General features: G+C 38.4%; 1 protein-coding gene across 7 annotated transcripts in view; it reads right to left on the reverse strand.

Annotated features, from left to right (window-relative positions):
- ARAP2 (ArfGAP with RhoGAP domain, ankyrin repeat and PH domain 2) overlaps positions 1 to 15443 on the reverse strand; it is a 200379-nt gene that overhangs the window by 135728 nt on the left and 49208 nt on the right. For all 7 annotated transcript variants that reach the window (XM_033856909.2, XM_033856911.2, XM_033856912.2 and 4 more), the window contains 2 exons: positions 11496 to 11565; positions 5311 to 5431 (listed from right to left, as the gene is read on the reverse strand). In XM_033856909.2, coding sequence (XP_033712800.1) covers positions 5311 to 5431; positions 11496 to 11565 — 191 coding nt within the window. The remainder of the gene's footprint in view (positions 1 to 5310; positions 5432 to 11495; positions 11566 to 15443) is intronic.

Genomic DNA, 15443 nt, shown 5'->3' on the forward strand with positions numbered 1-15443 from the left:
TAATTTCATTCTTTTACATGTAGCTGTCCAGTTTTCCCAGCACCACTTATTGAAGAGGCTGTCTTTTCTCCACTGTATGTTCCATCCTCCTTTGTTGTAAATTTGGTGACAATATGTGCGTGGATTTATCTCTGGGCAGTCTATCCTGTATCATTGATCTATATTTCTGTTTTTGTGCCAGTACCATACTGTCTGGATTACTGTAGCTTTGAGGTGCAGTTTGAAGTTGGGGAGCCTGATTCCTCCAACTCCATTTTTCTTTTTCAGGATTGCTTTGGTTATTCGGGGTCTTTTGTGTTTCCATATGAATTGCAAAATTTTTTGTTCTAATTCTGTGAAGAATGCCATTGATAGTTTGACAGGGATTGTATTGAATCTGTAGATCGCTTTGGGTAGTATAGTCATTTTCACAATATTGATTCTTCCAATCCAAGAACATGGTATATTTCTTCATCTGTTTATGTCATCTTTGATTTCTTTCATCAGTATTTTATAATTTTCTGAGTACAAGACTTTTGTCTCCTTAGGGAGGTTTATTCCTAGGTATTTTTTTCTTTTTGTTGCAGTGGTAAACAGGAGTGTGTCCTTGATTTCTCTTTCTGATTTTTCATTGTTGGTGTAGAGGAATGACAGAGATTTCTGTGCATTAATTTTATATCCTGCAACCTTACCAAATTCATTGATTAGTTAGAGTAGTTTTCTGGTGGCATCTTTAGGATTTTCTATGTATAGTATCATGTCATCTGCAAACAGTGACAGTTTTCTTTTCCAATTTGTATTCCTTTTATTTCTTTTTCTTCTCTGATTGTCGTGGCTAGGACTTCCAAAACTATGTTGAATAAGAGTGGTGAGAGTGGACATCCTTGTCCTTTTCCTGATCTTAGTGGAAATGTTTTCAGTTTTTTACCACTGTGTATGTTGCTTGCTATGGGTTTGTCATATATGGTCTTTATTATGTGGAGGTAGGTTCCCTCTATGCCCATTTTCTGGAGAGTTTTCATCCATCATAAATGGGTATTGAATTTTGTCAGAAGCTTTTTCTGCATCTATTGGGATGATCATATGATATTTATCCCTTAATTTGTTAATGTGGTGTATCACAATGTTTGATTTGCATATATTGAAGAATGCTTGCATCCCTGGGATAAATCCCACTTGATCATGGTGTATGATCCTTTTAATGTACTGTTGGATTCTGTTTGCTAGTATTTTGTTCAGGATTTTTGCATCTATGTTCATCAGTGATATTGGTCTATAATTTTCTTTTTTTGTGAGACCTTTTTCTGGTTTTGTATCAGGGTGATGGTGGCTTCGTAGAATGAATTTGGGATTGTTTCTCCCTCTGCAATTTTTTGGAAGAGTTTGAGAAGGACTGGTGTTAGCTGTTCTCTAAATGTTTAATACAATTCGCCTGTGAAGCCCTCTGGTCCTGGACTTTTGTTTGTTGGAAGATTTTTAATTACGGTTTCACTTTCATCGTGATAGGTCTGTTTATATTTTCTAATTCTTTCTGGTTCAGTCTTGGAAAATTGTACCTTTCTAAGAATTTGTCCGTTTCTTCACGGTTGTCCATTTTATTGGCATGTAGTTGTTTGCAGTATTCTCTTATAATCCTTTGTATTTCTGCGGTGTCAGTTGTGATTTCTCCTTTTTCATTTCTAATTTTATTGATTTGTGTCCTCTCCTATTTTTTCTTGATGAGTCTGTGCAAGGGTTTATTAATTTCATTTATCTTCTCAAAGAACCAGCTTTTAGTTTTATTGATCTTTGCTCTTGTTTTCTTCATTTCTATTTCATTTATTTCTGCTCTGATCTTCATGATTTCTTTCCTTCTACTGACTTTGGGTTTTCTTTGTTCTTTTTTCTCTAGCTGTTTTAAGGGTTATATTGTTTATTTGAGATTTTTCTTCTTTCTTCAGGTGAGATTGAATTGCTATAAACTTCCCTCTAAGAACTGCTTTTGCTGCATACCATAGGTTTTGGGTTGTTGTATTTTCATTGTCATTTGTTCCTATGTTCTTTTGTGTTTGTTTTTTTGCGGTATGTGGGCCTCTCACTGTTGTGACCTCTCCCGCTGTGGAGCACAGGCTCTGGATGCACAGGCTCAGCGGCCATGGCTCACAGGCCCAGCCGCTCCGCGGCATGTGGGATCTTCCCGGACCGGGGCACGAACCCATGTCCCCTGCGTCGGCAGGCAGACTCTCAACCACTGCGCCACCAGGGAAGCCCCCTATATATTTTTTAACTTCTTCTTTGATTTCTTTAGTGATCTCTTCGTTGTTTAGTAGTGCACTGTTTAGCCTCCACGTATTTATGTTTTTTAGTATTTTTCCTGTAATTGATCTCCAGTCTCACAGCGTGGTCAGAAAAGATGCTTGATACGATTTCAATTTTCTTAAATTTTCCAAGGCTTTATTTGTGACACAAGATGTGATCTATCCTGGAGACTGTTCCATGTGCACTTGAGAAGAAAGTGTATTCTGCTGCTTTTGGGTGGAATGTTCTATAAATATCAATTAAATCTATGTGGTGTATTGTATCATTTAAAGCTTGTGTTTCCTTATTTATTTTCTGTTTGGATGATCTGTCCATTGGTATAAGTGGCATGTTAAAGTCCCTACTATTATTGTGTTACTGTCGATTTCTCCTTTCATGGTTGTTAGCATTTGCCTTATGTATTGAGGTGCTCCTATGTTGGGTGCACAAACATTTATAATTGTTATATCTTCTTCTTGGATTGATCCTTTGATCATTATGTAGTGTCCTTCCTTATCCCTTCTAACAGTCTTTATTTTAAAGTCTATTTTATAGGACACGAGTATTGCTACTCCAGCTTTCTTTTGATTTCCATTTGCATGGAATATCTTTTCCCATCCCTTCACTTTTAGTGTGTATGTGTCCCTAGGTCTGAAGTGGGTCTCCCCGGGATCGAGTGGGCCAGGCGATCGCCCTTGGCTCTTCTCTCGCTCCTCCCGGAGGGCCCCTCCTGCCTGCCTCTCCTGCTCTCATCGGCCTCAGGGGTGCAGATCCTGTCTGGCCTCCACTTCTCCTCCCCTCTCACTCACCCCACATCCTACCAGTTCACTTGGCTGTTCCTCTCATCTCCTTGGGCATCAGGGTCCCCCACTAGCGGCTGGCAGGCGCCCTAGTTGTGGGGAGATGCTAACTCCATGTCTTCCCACACCGCTATCTTGATTCCACCCCCTCCATATACTAAGTTTACATCATAAAGATGAACTATATACCGGGGAGGGACTTACTGGTCCATTGTAAACATGTAACTTTTAAACATGTGTGGGTTGATACATTTTCTTTAAATAAAATGTGTCTGTTTAATTTGTAACCGCCACAAGTAAATATGGCTAAACAGATTTTCACACAAGTCGAAGCTTTATTATGTCTAGCCTAAAATGCAGACTCTGTGGCATATGTGAATTTCCCTATGAGAAGCCAACGGGAAGAGGATAAGCACCTCAAAAAACAGGCAATCAGCTTGGGCAGTGGAGACCAGAGCATAAGGACTGACCATTCTGATAGCCAGTCGAGAGGAGCAATGCCATGTGTTTTAAGAAAATACAGAAAAAGAGAAACTGTGATTTCAAAAAAGAGTCTCATATCGAGTATCACAACTGTGGATAATTTTCTGAATTTCAGGCATTTGAGTCATAATACATATGTCAGTATCAAATACTCTAGGACAGGGGCTGGCAAACTTTTCTATAAAGGGTCAGAGAGCAAATATCCCAGGCTTTCCTGGCCATACAGTCTGCAGCAACTACTCAGCACTGCCACTAAGGCACAGAAGCAGCCATAAGGCAACATAAATGAATGAGAGTGGCTGGGGTCTAATAAGATTGTACTTACGAAAACAAGCAGCGGGCCAGATTCAGGTTACAGGCCAGTTTACCAACCCCAGCTCTAGGCTACAGTTCTTGACATTTGTTTTTAAATAGCAAGTCAAGTGAGAAACACTGCTGACGTTACACCTGGGCAGTATATACATAGGTACGTTTCACACTATGAGACTTACACTTACTGTAGGCAGTGCACTTTGATATTCCTTATTCTGCTGTATTTTATATTTGTTTGGTTTTTGTTTTGTGGGACTTTGGGGGAACCATCAGAAACCACTACGCTGATCTCACAAATTGACAGTGAGTGACTCACAGTTTGAAAAAATTTGCTGCAGTGTGAGCAGCAGTTGGGACTTATCCATTTACTGATTATCCCAAGTAATAATGGAAACTTTTCAGTGACATACAGTATTTATTGAGTGCTTTCCATGTGCCATGCATTGGCATATGTTCTAGGAATCCAGCAATTAAAAAAAAAATTGCCCCATAATTTCTAATACTGTTGTAGTTTATAAAAGGCAAATACTTACACATGTAAAATAGGATAATAACTGTACTACCTACAAACCTCATGAGACTATTGGGAAAATGAAGCGTTTAGCAAATATCACATATTCAGTAATTTTTCCATACCACTATTATTCAAATAATTAAGTACCAAGAAGTACTTTTTAAAATCAAGTTATCATCTCTACTAAAATAAAAGATGCTTTAAGTTAAAATTCTAATTCTTTAGTTAATGAAGATGGCCTTATTTACATTATTTAAAAGTAGTACTGATACATTGAGAGTCAATTGAAGTTACAACAGAGAATTTTAATTTGCCTGTCTCTCCCTTCCCCATCTCCCCCACCCCAGAAAAAAGAGTCAGAGAAGATTTAAAGGTTTAGACTCCATCCACAAACCATGTGCCATCTTTAGATCAATTTTCACCATCAAGTGACCCACAGCAGATGATACAGGTGAAAAAAAACTCAAGAAATATAAAAGATACTCCAAAATCTATCTTAAAATGATTGCCATGCCTGTTTGATCGTAAAAATAGGCCATACATAAACTTCATAAAACCAATGTTTTAATTGTTAGAAAAATTATTTTTCCACATTGAATAACTATTTTGCATTATCAGCAACTAAAAGTGAGCTCCGTAAGAGCAGAGATTTTTATCTACTTTTCTTCACTGCTATATACCCCAAATTTAGAAGAGGCCTTGGCACTTAGTAGATTCGCACTAAATATTTGTTGCATGAAAGAACAGTGAACAAACAACAATGACTTGTCAGTGTGTTTATGTTTTAATATAATGGCATTCAAAAAATTAATATAAAATGTAAATCATTTAAAAGCAACATATTTAAAGATTGTCTGAGATTTCTAGCTTAACTGGTTTATTAAATCTTATGATTGGTCAGAAATTAATGTCTCTCTTTTTATAGGGATAAAGAAAGAATCTTACCTTCTTTTTCTACTCTAAAAACAAAAGTTCTTTGTGTTGTAACAACTTCAAATTTGTTGTCTCCTTGAACTCGTACCGTAGATATAGCAGAAAGGGGAATTATTCCTTTTGAATACTTCTCCTGTATTGGTTAGAGAAAAAGATCCATAAAGAAGAAACATTAAAATAAAATTCCCTTTATCAAAAATAGAATGGCAAGATATTTACAAGTGCTTCTCTTTCATAATTTCAATCTAAAATTTTAAAATCACATATAAATAGCATATATCCTTATATACACTTAAGTCCCCAGAAAGGAAAATATTAAGTGCCCCTTCCAAGTGAGATGTCTTTTCACTTTTCTCTTCATCTGCAATTAAGAGACAATGACTCATATACAAACAACATAGCCGACCAGCAATACATAGTTACAAAAACAGCGGTATGTTCTTTGAAACAATCTGGTCAAAATGATTTTATGGTGTTTGCAGGCATCTGCTGGCCATCACAGGTACTGTAACTACACCAATTCAAAACTACTGCTACATATTGTGAACAGGAATATTATCTAAGAAACCAGACTGTTGGATTGTATCAATTAACCCATATTACTCAATGCTCTGGTAATGAAGATCTTAATCTCCACTGCATCACTTTTTATTCTCCAGTGACTGAAGAGTGAAAAAACATGGATTCGGCTCTTTGTAATTGGCATATACCTATTACAATTTTGCTCAAGAAAGTCATTCTTAAGACTCTTGATAATTTTCTCCGTCTGCATTTTCCTGGACCCTCCTAAAACAATTGGCATAATCATCACCTCCATAATTTCAACTATTTACTAAGAGTGTAACATTTACTGGGCCCTGTGTTGGAAAGAAAATTCCAACAGTATTTATATGTTCAAGTGGCCTCAAAATGAAAAACCAACTAACCAAATGAGAAAAAAGTTTAAAAAGAGTACAAGACATGGGAAGTAAGAGTACGAAGATGAGAGTTCTCAATTCTGCTTACAAAAGGTCAGAGGTATTTTCACAGAGATAGTGACATTTGAACCTGACTTTAAGAAACCTTAAGTTAACCAAATAGATAAGTGAGGGGGCAGGGGGTATCCTGGCCAGAAAGACTGAATAACAGAGGTGTAAAGTAGAGAAGTAAGAGGAGCTGCAGTGTCGAGTCAAAAGAGGTGAGGCTGAAAACATAAATCAAGGCCACATCACGAAAGGTCTTAGTGTCAAAAGAGTTTAGACACAACTTCATGGGGTTTCTTCTACAATTCCTTTCCATCATCCATGGAACCATCACTTTTGACCCGGGTCCCAAGTATCTGAAACAACTGGTTAGGAGAAGAATGCACTAAACCACTCCATGCAGATCACAAGGGTCAAGTTCACATTCCTCCCAGCGGCAAACTCCAGCCATACAATAGCAGATGGGTAAAAGACAGTTACTGCGAGCAACATGGCAGTCTACTGGGAAGTTTCTCCTCTGCCAGTTGAAGAGATACACTATACTCTCATGGTATTCCCTCTTAGTTATTTGACAGTTTCTTCTACTCTAACTCCCATTCCTGCCTTTATGTATCCATCAAAATCCTATCCATTCTTTAATGCCATCTTCAATAACAACACCATGAAGGCTTTCCTTTATCCTCTCAAGCAGCCAAAATCAAGTAAGATACTTGAACTGTGACTTAGGAAGATAAGGGGGCAACTTCCTGGAAAAAGGGGAGGGAGGTCAAGGAATAAGTACTAACAAAATAACTTTTTCTCCTCCTTATTTTCCATGTTTTTGGTTTTATCTTCTGTCCCTAAGGAAAAAAAAAATACCTTCTTACTATTTCAACTACCAAATTTATGTGGAGAATTCTAAAATCTGTCCCTTCCTTCCTTCCTTGTCCATTTCCATCAACTCCACTCCCGTATTTTGAATCATCAATGGGACATATAACTGTTCCATAAGCACCTCAAACTTTTAAACTGAATTACCTCCTGGAAACATACCCTTCCTCTATATCTGTCCATAAAAATATCATTCTTCTGGTCAGTCTTCAATAGAGTAGCCTTTGACTTGTACTTCTCTTTTGTACCCACATAACCTGGGACTCTTCTGACATCTACATGGTCAACTTGCTCCCTACCAGTTCCTGATTCTTTCTAGTCACATTAGCTTTACTGAAGTTCCATGAATACATTGTGGTTCTGCTCAGTCCAGTGACTCTACATACTCTGTTCTGCACGGAACCATTTTTCATACCCATTTTCACATACTTACTGCCTCTACCTCTTTCCTACTTCAGCATGAATATATGCTCTGAAGAAAGCCCTCTGACCAGTCTCTTCTCTCAGGCCCCTCATCCTCACCCAGCCAGATAACCCTAATTTAACAGTAACCTGTACTTTCCTATATAGCAATTACTAATTCTAATTTAAATGATAATTCTTTATATTTACTGTGGGATCATCTGATCAGTACAGTCTTTCCAAACTGACTGTGCATCTTACATCTATTTTCTCCATTACCTTTCACATAATCAGTATTGCTTATTTTCTGAATGAATGAATCCTATGTCCAATCAAACACAATTATACAAACTCCGACAGCTCATTTTTAGTATTTTTCGAAATTCATTTTTTTAAACACCTCCACTGGCCTATACAGCCTACACCCTGATAAATTAATGCCTGATTTACTGCACACTCTCCTGATTTGCCTCCCTACTTTCAGCTTGTTTTCCCTCTCCCCTTTGCTGCATATTATTATTCAAATGTCATAGTTGAAGAGAATAAAGGAAACATTCATGGAGGAGGAGAACAGGATGGGTCTTAAAGTTTGCACAGGATTTTCATGGATGGTAATGGCTAATGAGAGTCAGAGGGAAGAGCAAAACCATGGAGGTGAAAATACAGGAAAAGACACACAAGTTCTCCACAGTTGTACCAAGACACTGTTGATAAAGGTCACTGCAAAGAAACACGTGACATGATTGGCTTAACAAAGAAAACCCAATAAATGCAAGTGGGTTATAATGGCAATATTAGACCAGGAAGTGCTCTAGGAATTGACAGGAGGGAGAGAATGTCTTCCCATTGTCAGGCAACCTGAGAGATTCAAAGGGGCACAGCACCTCTGGGGACAGTGATACAGTCCCTCTGGCTGTAAGTTTGTAGTGGCTGAGTCCAGACGGTGAAAAATCCAGAAACATTTATTTACACTTTATCCCCCAGGTGATCCACTGTCAAACTGTAGTTTGCCTAAGAATTAGAGGAGCTTACAAAAATACATCTCTAGTGAGATAATTAAATATATGTTGAATAAAACGTTACCATTAACCCATTTTTCAGTAGAGGAAAAAATGAAGCAGCATTGTAGAGAAAGACACAGGAATTTTAAAAAGGAGATTTTCCTTCTTCTAGATCTCTTCAAAGAGATAAAAAAAAAAATTCCTTAAAAACATAACAACTCACCAACATGCCTACGATAATGATGTTGTTTAACGTTAGTACTTATGGAAGAGTAATAGAAAAATAAATTCCCCAGAAGTGATAAAAATGTACTTAAGAAGCGAAATACTATGCTACTGTAACCTCAGGAAGTTGTAGTTTCTCTAATGGCTCACCTATAAGCTTTTCTGAGATTCTAAGATAAATCTCAAAATTTTTAACACTGTAGAGTTGATTTTACATTTCCATTCTAACACACAATAAAGACAAAACAGGAAAAGAAAAAAAAACTAAACTAAATGACACTAGGCTCAAAATGACTGCATTTTTCAGCGTGTGAAATTTTCCTTAAGGAAAGAAATTCTAAAGCATCCCTTGAGCCTATAATAAACAGATATCTAGGTCAAGTTGGCCATTTATCTACCACTTTCAGGCAATGAGATGACCACAGGGCAATTCTGCCCCCAGCTGAGTGAGAACAGGGGTGAGTGAGATCTCTTGGCAGGTGACCAGATATCAAGGCTGTTGGGATGATGCCATTTTCAGTAATACAATGAAAAGGCCTTGCTGAGACATGATTGAGCAGCACTGAGGAAAGCAGAAGAAAACTAGGGGGACAGGCAACTCTGCAAACTACCTCCTGAAAGCCCAACCACAGGCTTCTCAAGTGCACATTTAAACACTGGAAGACATAACTCCTTGGTGCACAGGACCACGAAAACTGCACACCCAGCTGAGATAGAAGCTATGGCCACACTTATGCTCTCTGTTCACTGGCCTTGAAATCCCCTCTTCCCAGTCCACCAATCCATCCCTTTTGCCAGAAGGGTCACAACAGAAACCACGTCTCCTTTTAGGAAACACCCATCCTAGTGTTTTGGGGTTTTTTGGCCAACATGAAACCACTCATCTGAGTACTAAAGGAACGAAATGCCATAGGAAACAACAATTTGAAATTTTTTTTTAATTTTAATGTCAAGGTAAAGAATTTGTAATAATTCATCTTAACAAACTTTTTATCTCAATTTAAAACCAAGGCTGCATTGTTTTTATTGCATCAGGGTGGATGGGTGCTCAGCTCCTCACTACAGTTGAGATGAGCTTTCAAAGGACAAAGAGAGTGAGTCTGGTTGGACAGAGACACTAGAAATTCTCTCTCCTGAATGATAATGATATCAACACCAACAGAGCCTGATGGCACAGAATAGTTTTCTTCCTCATTTCAAGCAAACCAGAGAAGGGCACAGGTGCTAAAGAAAACCAGAGGTCAGATTGCATCAGATACAGAGACTACATTTTACCCACCCTTGGTTACAGAAATTGTCTCAAGATTCAAATGAACAAGCAAACTAGAAACAATAGCTAAGGCAGAAAACTAGCTTTTAAAAATGTTCATCTCATATCTCGCAAATGTCAAAGAGGTGTGTTTAAACCTGTCTGATGCTTTAGCGGGATCACTGCAAAGAGAAACCAATGAATACTTCTCTAAACTTTCTGTTATTCTTAGTGTTGTAGCATGCAGCGTGTATTACTTTCTGTCTAAAAGCATACGCTCTTCTTTCTTGTAGCATTGAACAATCAATACGTGAAAGGGAATCTAAATCTCTATTTGAGCCACCAATAACACCAATATTAGGCAGTGAAAAAATCACTAAATAATGAGAAGATAATATTAGATTATAAACTATAAATAAGAGGATGTGGTTAAGTGTTAAATCAATATATTAAAAGAATGTATATAGTTAAGATTGTAAAATTATATGATTTTAACTAACAAAAAATATGGTCTATTTATTAGTTGCAACTTTTTAATTAAGGAAATTTTCAAACACATAGAATTTGAAAGATTAGTACAAGGAACACTCATAACCTCAAGTGGACAGTTGTTAACATTGCTATTTTTTGTTTTACCTAGCTATGCATGTGTGCATATATATATATATACACACATATATATATATAAATATACATATAGAGAGGGTATATATAGATAGGTAACATTTGAAAGACATTTGCATATATAATGACACTTCACCCCTAAATATTTAAGCCTACATCTCCTAAGAATAAAGACATTCTCATCCCTAAGGAGAAGGACGTGATCAAAATAGTATCATGTTAAGACTCAACTGCCTAAAGAATATATTGTAACCACTTGCACATCAAGATATTCGGTGTGCTCTAACTCCAAACACAACCTTCTCAGCTTCATCTCCCACTAGTCTCCCGAACATACTCTATTTTCCAATCAGAGAATCTGGGCATCTCATTGTTCTCTCTGCTATCAAGTCCTGTTCTTTCTAGTTTCTCTACGTACAAACATTCTTCTTTCTTCAAAATTCATGGCCATTAGAAATCTCATGCAAGAAGCGTTCCTTGATTCTTCCACACCCCTTCCAGAGGACAAAATAACCTCTCCTTGCTTTGCCATTTTCTACTTGTGGTGTCATTTTGTAAACATTTTTGAGCACCCTCTAGGATAAAGGCAATTTCTTATGTATCTGCATATCACGTATAGCAAATCCCGTAGTTCATAGGAGATATTCCATAAATAATTGTTAGATACTTAAGTTTTAAAAAATCCCAATTTTATATGTCTGGGAAAAGTTAAACTATGGAAAGAGTTAAGTGTTTTATCCTATGCAAATTCTTTTCATGTTGATAATCCAACTCCTATTCTTAAAGACCAAATCACGTGCTTAGTTTATTGACGTACACTCAGCATGCATAGGACAATCTTTGAAAACTGTAAAACGTACTTACCTTATCGTTATTGTAATAAGAAATGCTAAGGCCATCAAATTTCACCCATCTCTTCTGAAACATGCGTTTTCTGTAAAACGTATGAAATTGTCATTTTACATTTAAGAACCATGCACTTGGATTTTAAATACAGTTGTAATATAGAACTGTGTTGAGTACATCCCAATTTGATAGTAAGCAGTGTAGAGAACAGTAGGCTATGACAATGTACAGTTTTGGCAATGGTACAAAGGAAAGGAAATATGTACAATGACACTTTCTAATCAATTGCCCTAGGTGCTTTTAAAAAAGGATACTGCTAACAGTGTCATCATTTTTTTTTTTTTTTTTTGCGGTACGCGGGCCTCTCACTGCTGTGGCCTCTCCCGCTACAGAGCACAGGCTCCAGACGTGCAGGCCCAGCGGCCATGGCTCATGGGCCTAGCCACTCCGCGGCATGTGGGATCCTCCCGGACCGGGGCATGAACCCGCGTCCCCTGCATCGGCAGGCGGACTCTCAACCACTGCGCCACCAGGGAAGCCCTGTCATCATTTTTTAAAATGTAACTTGCAGTGTCATCATCCACATCGGTAAGGTTGAGTAGAAAACAAAGTGTGGTCAGAAATACTATCATGGCACCTATATCCCTTAAAGGAGATAATTCCTCAATGAAGATAACATAAATTTTTATCCTTCATTAAGCTTATAACATTTTATCTTATTTTTTTTAATTTTTGCTTTGGGGCATGCATAATATTTTGCTAAAATAACAAAGCTTTGTCAATTGGATTTACATAGATATATTATTTAATTCTGATCAAATAAGCTGTAAAGGCCCTGACTAAACATGGAGAATCATTTGCAATCATCCAAAATTCATTGAAACATTAACATTTTGAGAAAAAGAATCATATGAAAGGCAAATGCAGTTTAAAATGGTTACTGACACGAGAAACAAAGCAAAATAATGTCATCATATGTTCCCTATTTAGGCATAAAAGGAGAAAAAGATTTTCTGACTATATAAGGGAAAAGTGAAGACCCATTTCTAGTTGGGCTTGTTTTTGTTTTTTGTTTCAGTCCCCTTCCCCGAAGTCAGACAATCCTAAAGGTTTTGAATGTCTTATTCTCTATGTGACTCTCAGTGTGAACTGATACAATCTAGATACTTTTAGCCTTTATCACAGATAATATTTGAAAACTAACTTCCTGTTTAAAAAACGAGTCATCTCTAAACAAATTGGTAGATAACCACGTCTACCTTTTCCTTTTGCAGTTCTCTAACATGTTTAAGATGAGGAAATGGTATAGCTCTCTGTGGTTTTTAGAAGACTTAAAGGTAGAAAAAGCACCTCAGAAAGAGTGGAGAACTTGTCTTCTGGGCTCTTTCCTGGGCCACACACACCTATTACTCTAGTGAAATACAGTGAGCTGCCCACATTGATCATTAGCCAAATTATTCTGCTTAAGATAAAATTAGAGCAAATCTGATCAAACTGAGAAAAGCTTCAAAATTCACTGGTATGGACAACACTTTCACATATAAGCACTGAATCAATCATGAAGTAATAAGAACATAAGACCTTACAATTATATAACTACAACTAACGACCCAGCCCTCTTTCCATCTTACTCCCTCTTCCTTCTGCTTTTTTTTTGTTTTTTTTTTTGCTGTACGCGGGCCTCTCACTGTTGTGGCCTCTCCCGTTGCGGAGCACAGGCTCCGGACGTGCAGGCTCAGCGGCCATGGCACACGACCCCAGCCGCTCCACGGCATGTGGGATCTTCCTGGACCGGGGCACGAACCCGTGTCCCCTGCGTCAGCAGACGGACTCTCAACCACTGTGCCACCAGGGAAGCCCCCTTCTGCTTCTTTTTAACTTCCCTTGGCCTGTCATGTGTTCTCTTAACCTTGCAACATCCAACAGTGTTGGTTTTCATTTCCTTCACTGACTCAAAGGTTCTTCAAGTTGCCAGCATTGAGTTACAAGGTAAAGAAATACTAAGCAAACACACAGTCATTATACACTGAATGAAATCACTTAGCACTCATTTCATACTGATCTCTGTCACACTTAAAGGCAGGTGAGCAGACATCTTCCCACACAATCTCAACAGTAATTCTATAAATCAAGATTTTGTTTTAGGCCCACCTTACACGGTGAATAGTAGTAAGCTAGAACTCAGTAGTACATATAATCTTCCATTTTAGAATAAAAATAATCTACGTCTGTGGGAGATAACGGCCTTAGGACCTTCCATTAGCCCTCTAACTCCTTTGCTAACTACTCCTTACCTTTCAGAGTTCCACCTAAACCACCTATACAGACACTCCTTCCCTGATGAGCCAATCCAAAGCAACTCACAAAGCTGTCCTCTCAAAGCACCCTCTCCTTTTCCTCATAGCACTTAACACAATCTCTAATTACATGTTTGTTTAGTTGCTTGATGTCTCCCACACCAAGGATGTTTCACTCTCTACTCTATGATCAGCAACTAACACAGAGACACATATGGCACTAAAAAAGGATCTGTTCAATGAAAGAGTGACGCGATTAAGCACATATCCCCTTAGCAAAAAACAGCCAGATGACAGACAGATAAAACCTCAAATGACCACCACTCAAATAACCAGCATATTTTAAAAGAAAGGCTGCCAGAAGGTGAGAAAACTTCCGAAACCTCAGAGTTAGATTAAAAGTTTCAAAATGTGCCAAAGCTGGAAGTGAAAAAAAGTTTAGAACCTACATTTTTTTTTTTTTTTTTTTTTTTTGGCTGTGTTTGGTCTTCATTGTGGGCTTTCTCTAGTTGTGGTGAGCGGGGGCTGCTCTTGTTGTGGTATGCGGGCTTCTCATTGCAGTGGCTTCTCTTGTTGCAGAGCAAGGGCTCTAGGCATGCGGGCTTCAGTAGTTGCGGATCGCAGGCTCAGTAGTTGTGGCGCACGGGCTTAGTTGCTCCGCGGCATGCGGAATCTTCCCGGACCAGGGCTGGGAACTCGTGTCCCCTGCATTGGCAGGCGGATTCTAACCACTGTGCCACCTGGGAAGTCCCTAGAACCTACTTTAACATGTCTTACTTAAGATGGTTTAGTTGCGGCCACTTGGACTCAAAGTTTTCTTAGAATTCCATCACCATCTGGATAGACAGTTTGAGGACTGAGGCATCATCCAGGAACTTAACATTCATGTCCACAGGAAAATGAGAAGGAGAGCAGGGAGGGCAGACAGCTCAGAGATCAGTCAGAGATGCTACCAGGTGACAAGCTACATTTCTCTTCTCAGGCACTGACTACAAACCACACACTGGATGCTTGGCTTTCTAAAGAAAGCCAACCAAAATGTCAGCCTCTGAGAGACTCAATGCCTAAGATATTCCCCCAACTATTTTTTAATTTTCTCGGCTACCGGGTGACTATTAGATGTGTTCAGCCATTTTAACCGAATATTTTGAAAGGTTAAATCTGTTTAATAATCTATGGAAGGACAGGTAAATAAGACAAATCCCAGCCCACGTTGAAATGGAATGAGAGTGTGGCCACTGAAAAATCAAATGTTCTGTAGTTGGAGAGAGCCATTTTGCTATCCTGCTGTTAAAACATTACTTCTGCTACCATTCATTCATCCAGTCAGCCATCAAATCTGTGGGTAACTATTCTGTGGACACTGTCCTCCAGCCATACTGCCTCCTCTGTCTAGATGCTTTCTTGCCTCGTGGCCTTCCCATATGCCATTTTCTTCATTGGAATGCTCCCTGCCTGTTCCTGACCTGGCTTGGATCCTTGAGATCTCAGCTCAAAAGTCATTCCCCCAAGTGGCCACCATTGAGTAACACATAGATCCTTCAGATTCCTTTGGTCTCTTGCTCCATTTCTTTACTTAATGACACTTAGCAGAATTTGCAATTATATATTTGATTTGTGTCCTCCACCTCCCATACTAGATATTGAGATCCTTAAGTGCAGAAACCAT

Source organism: Tursiops truncatus, chromosome 5 (assembly GCF_011762595.2).
Source record: "Tursiops truncatus isolate mTurTru1 chromosome 5, mTurTru1.mat.Y, whole genome shotgun sequence".
NCBI lineage: Eukaryota > Metazoa > Chordata > Mammalia > Artiodactyla > Delphinidae > Tursiops > Tursiops truncatus.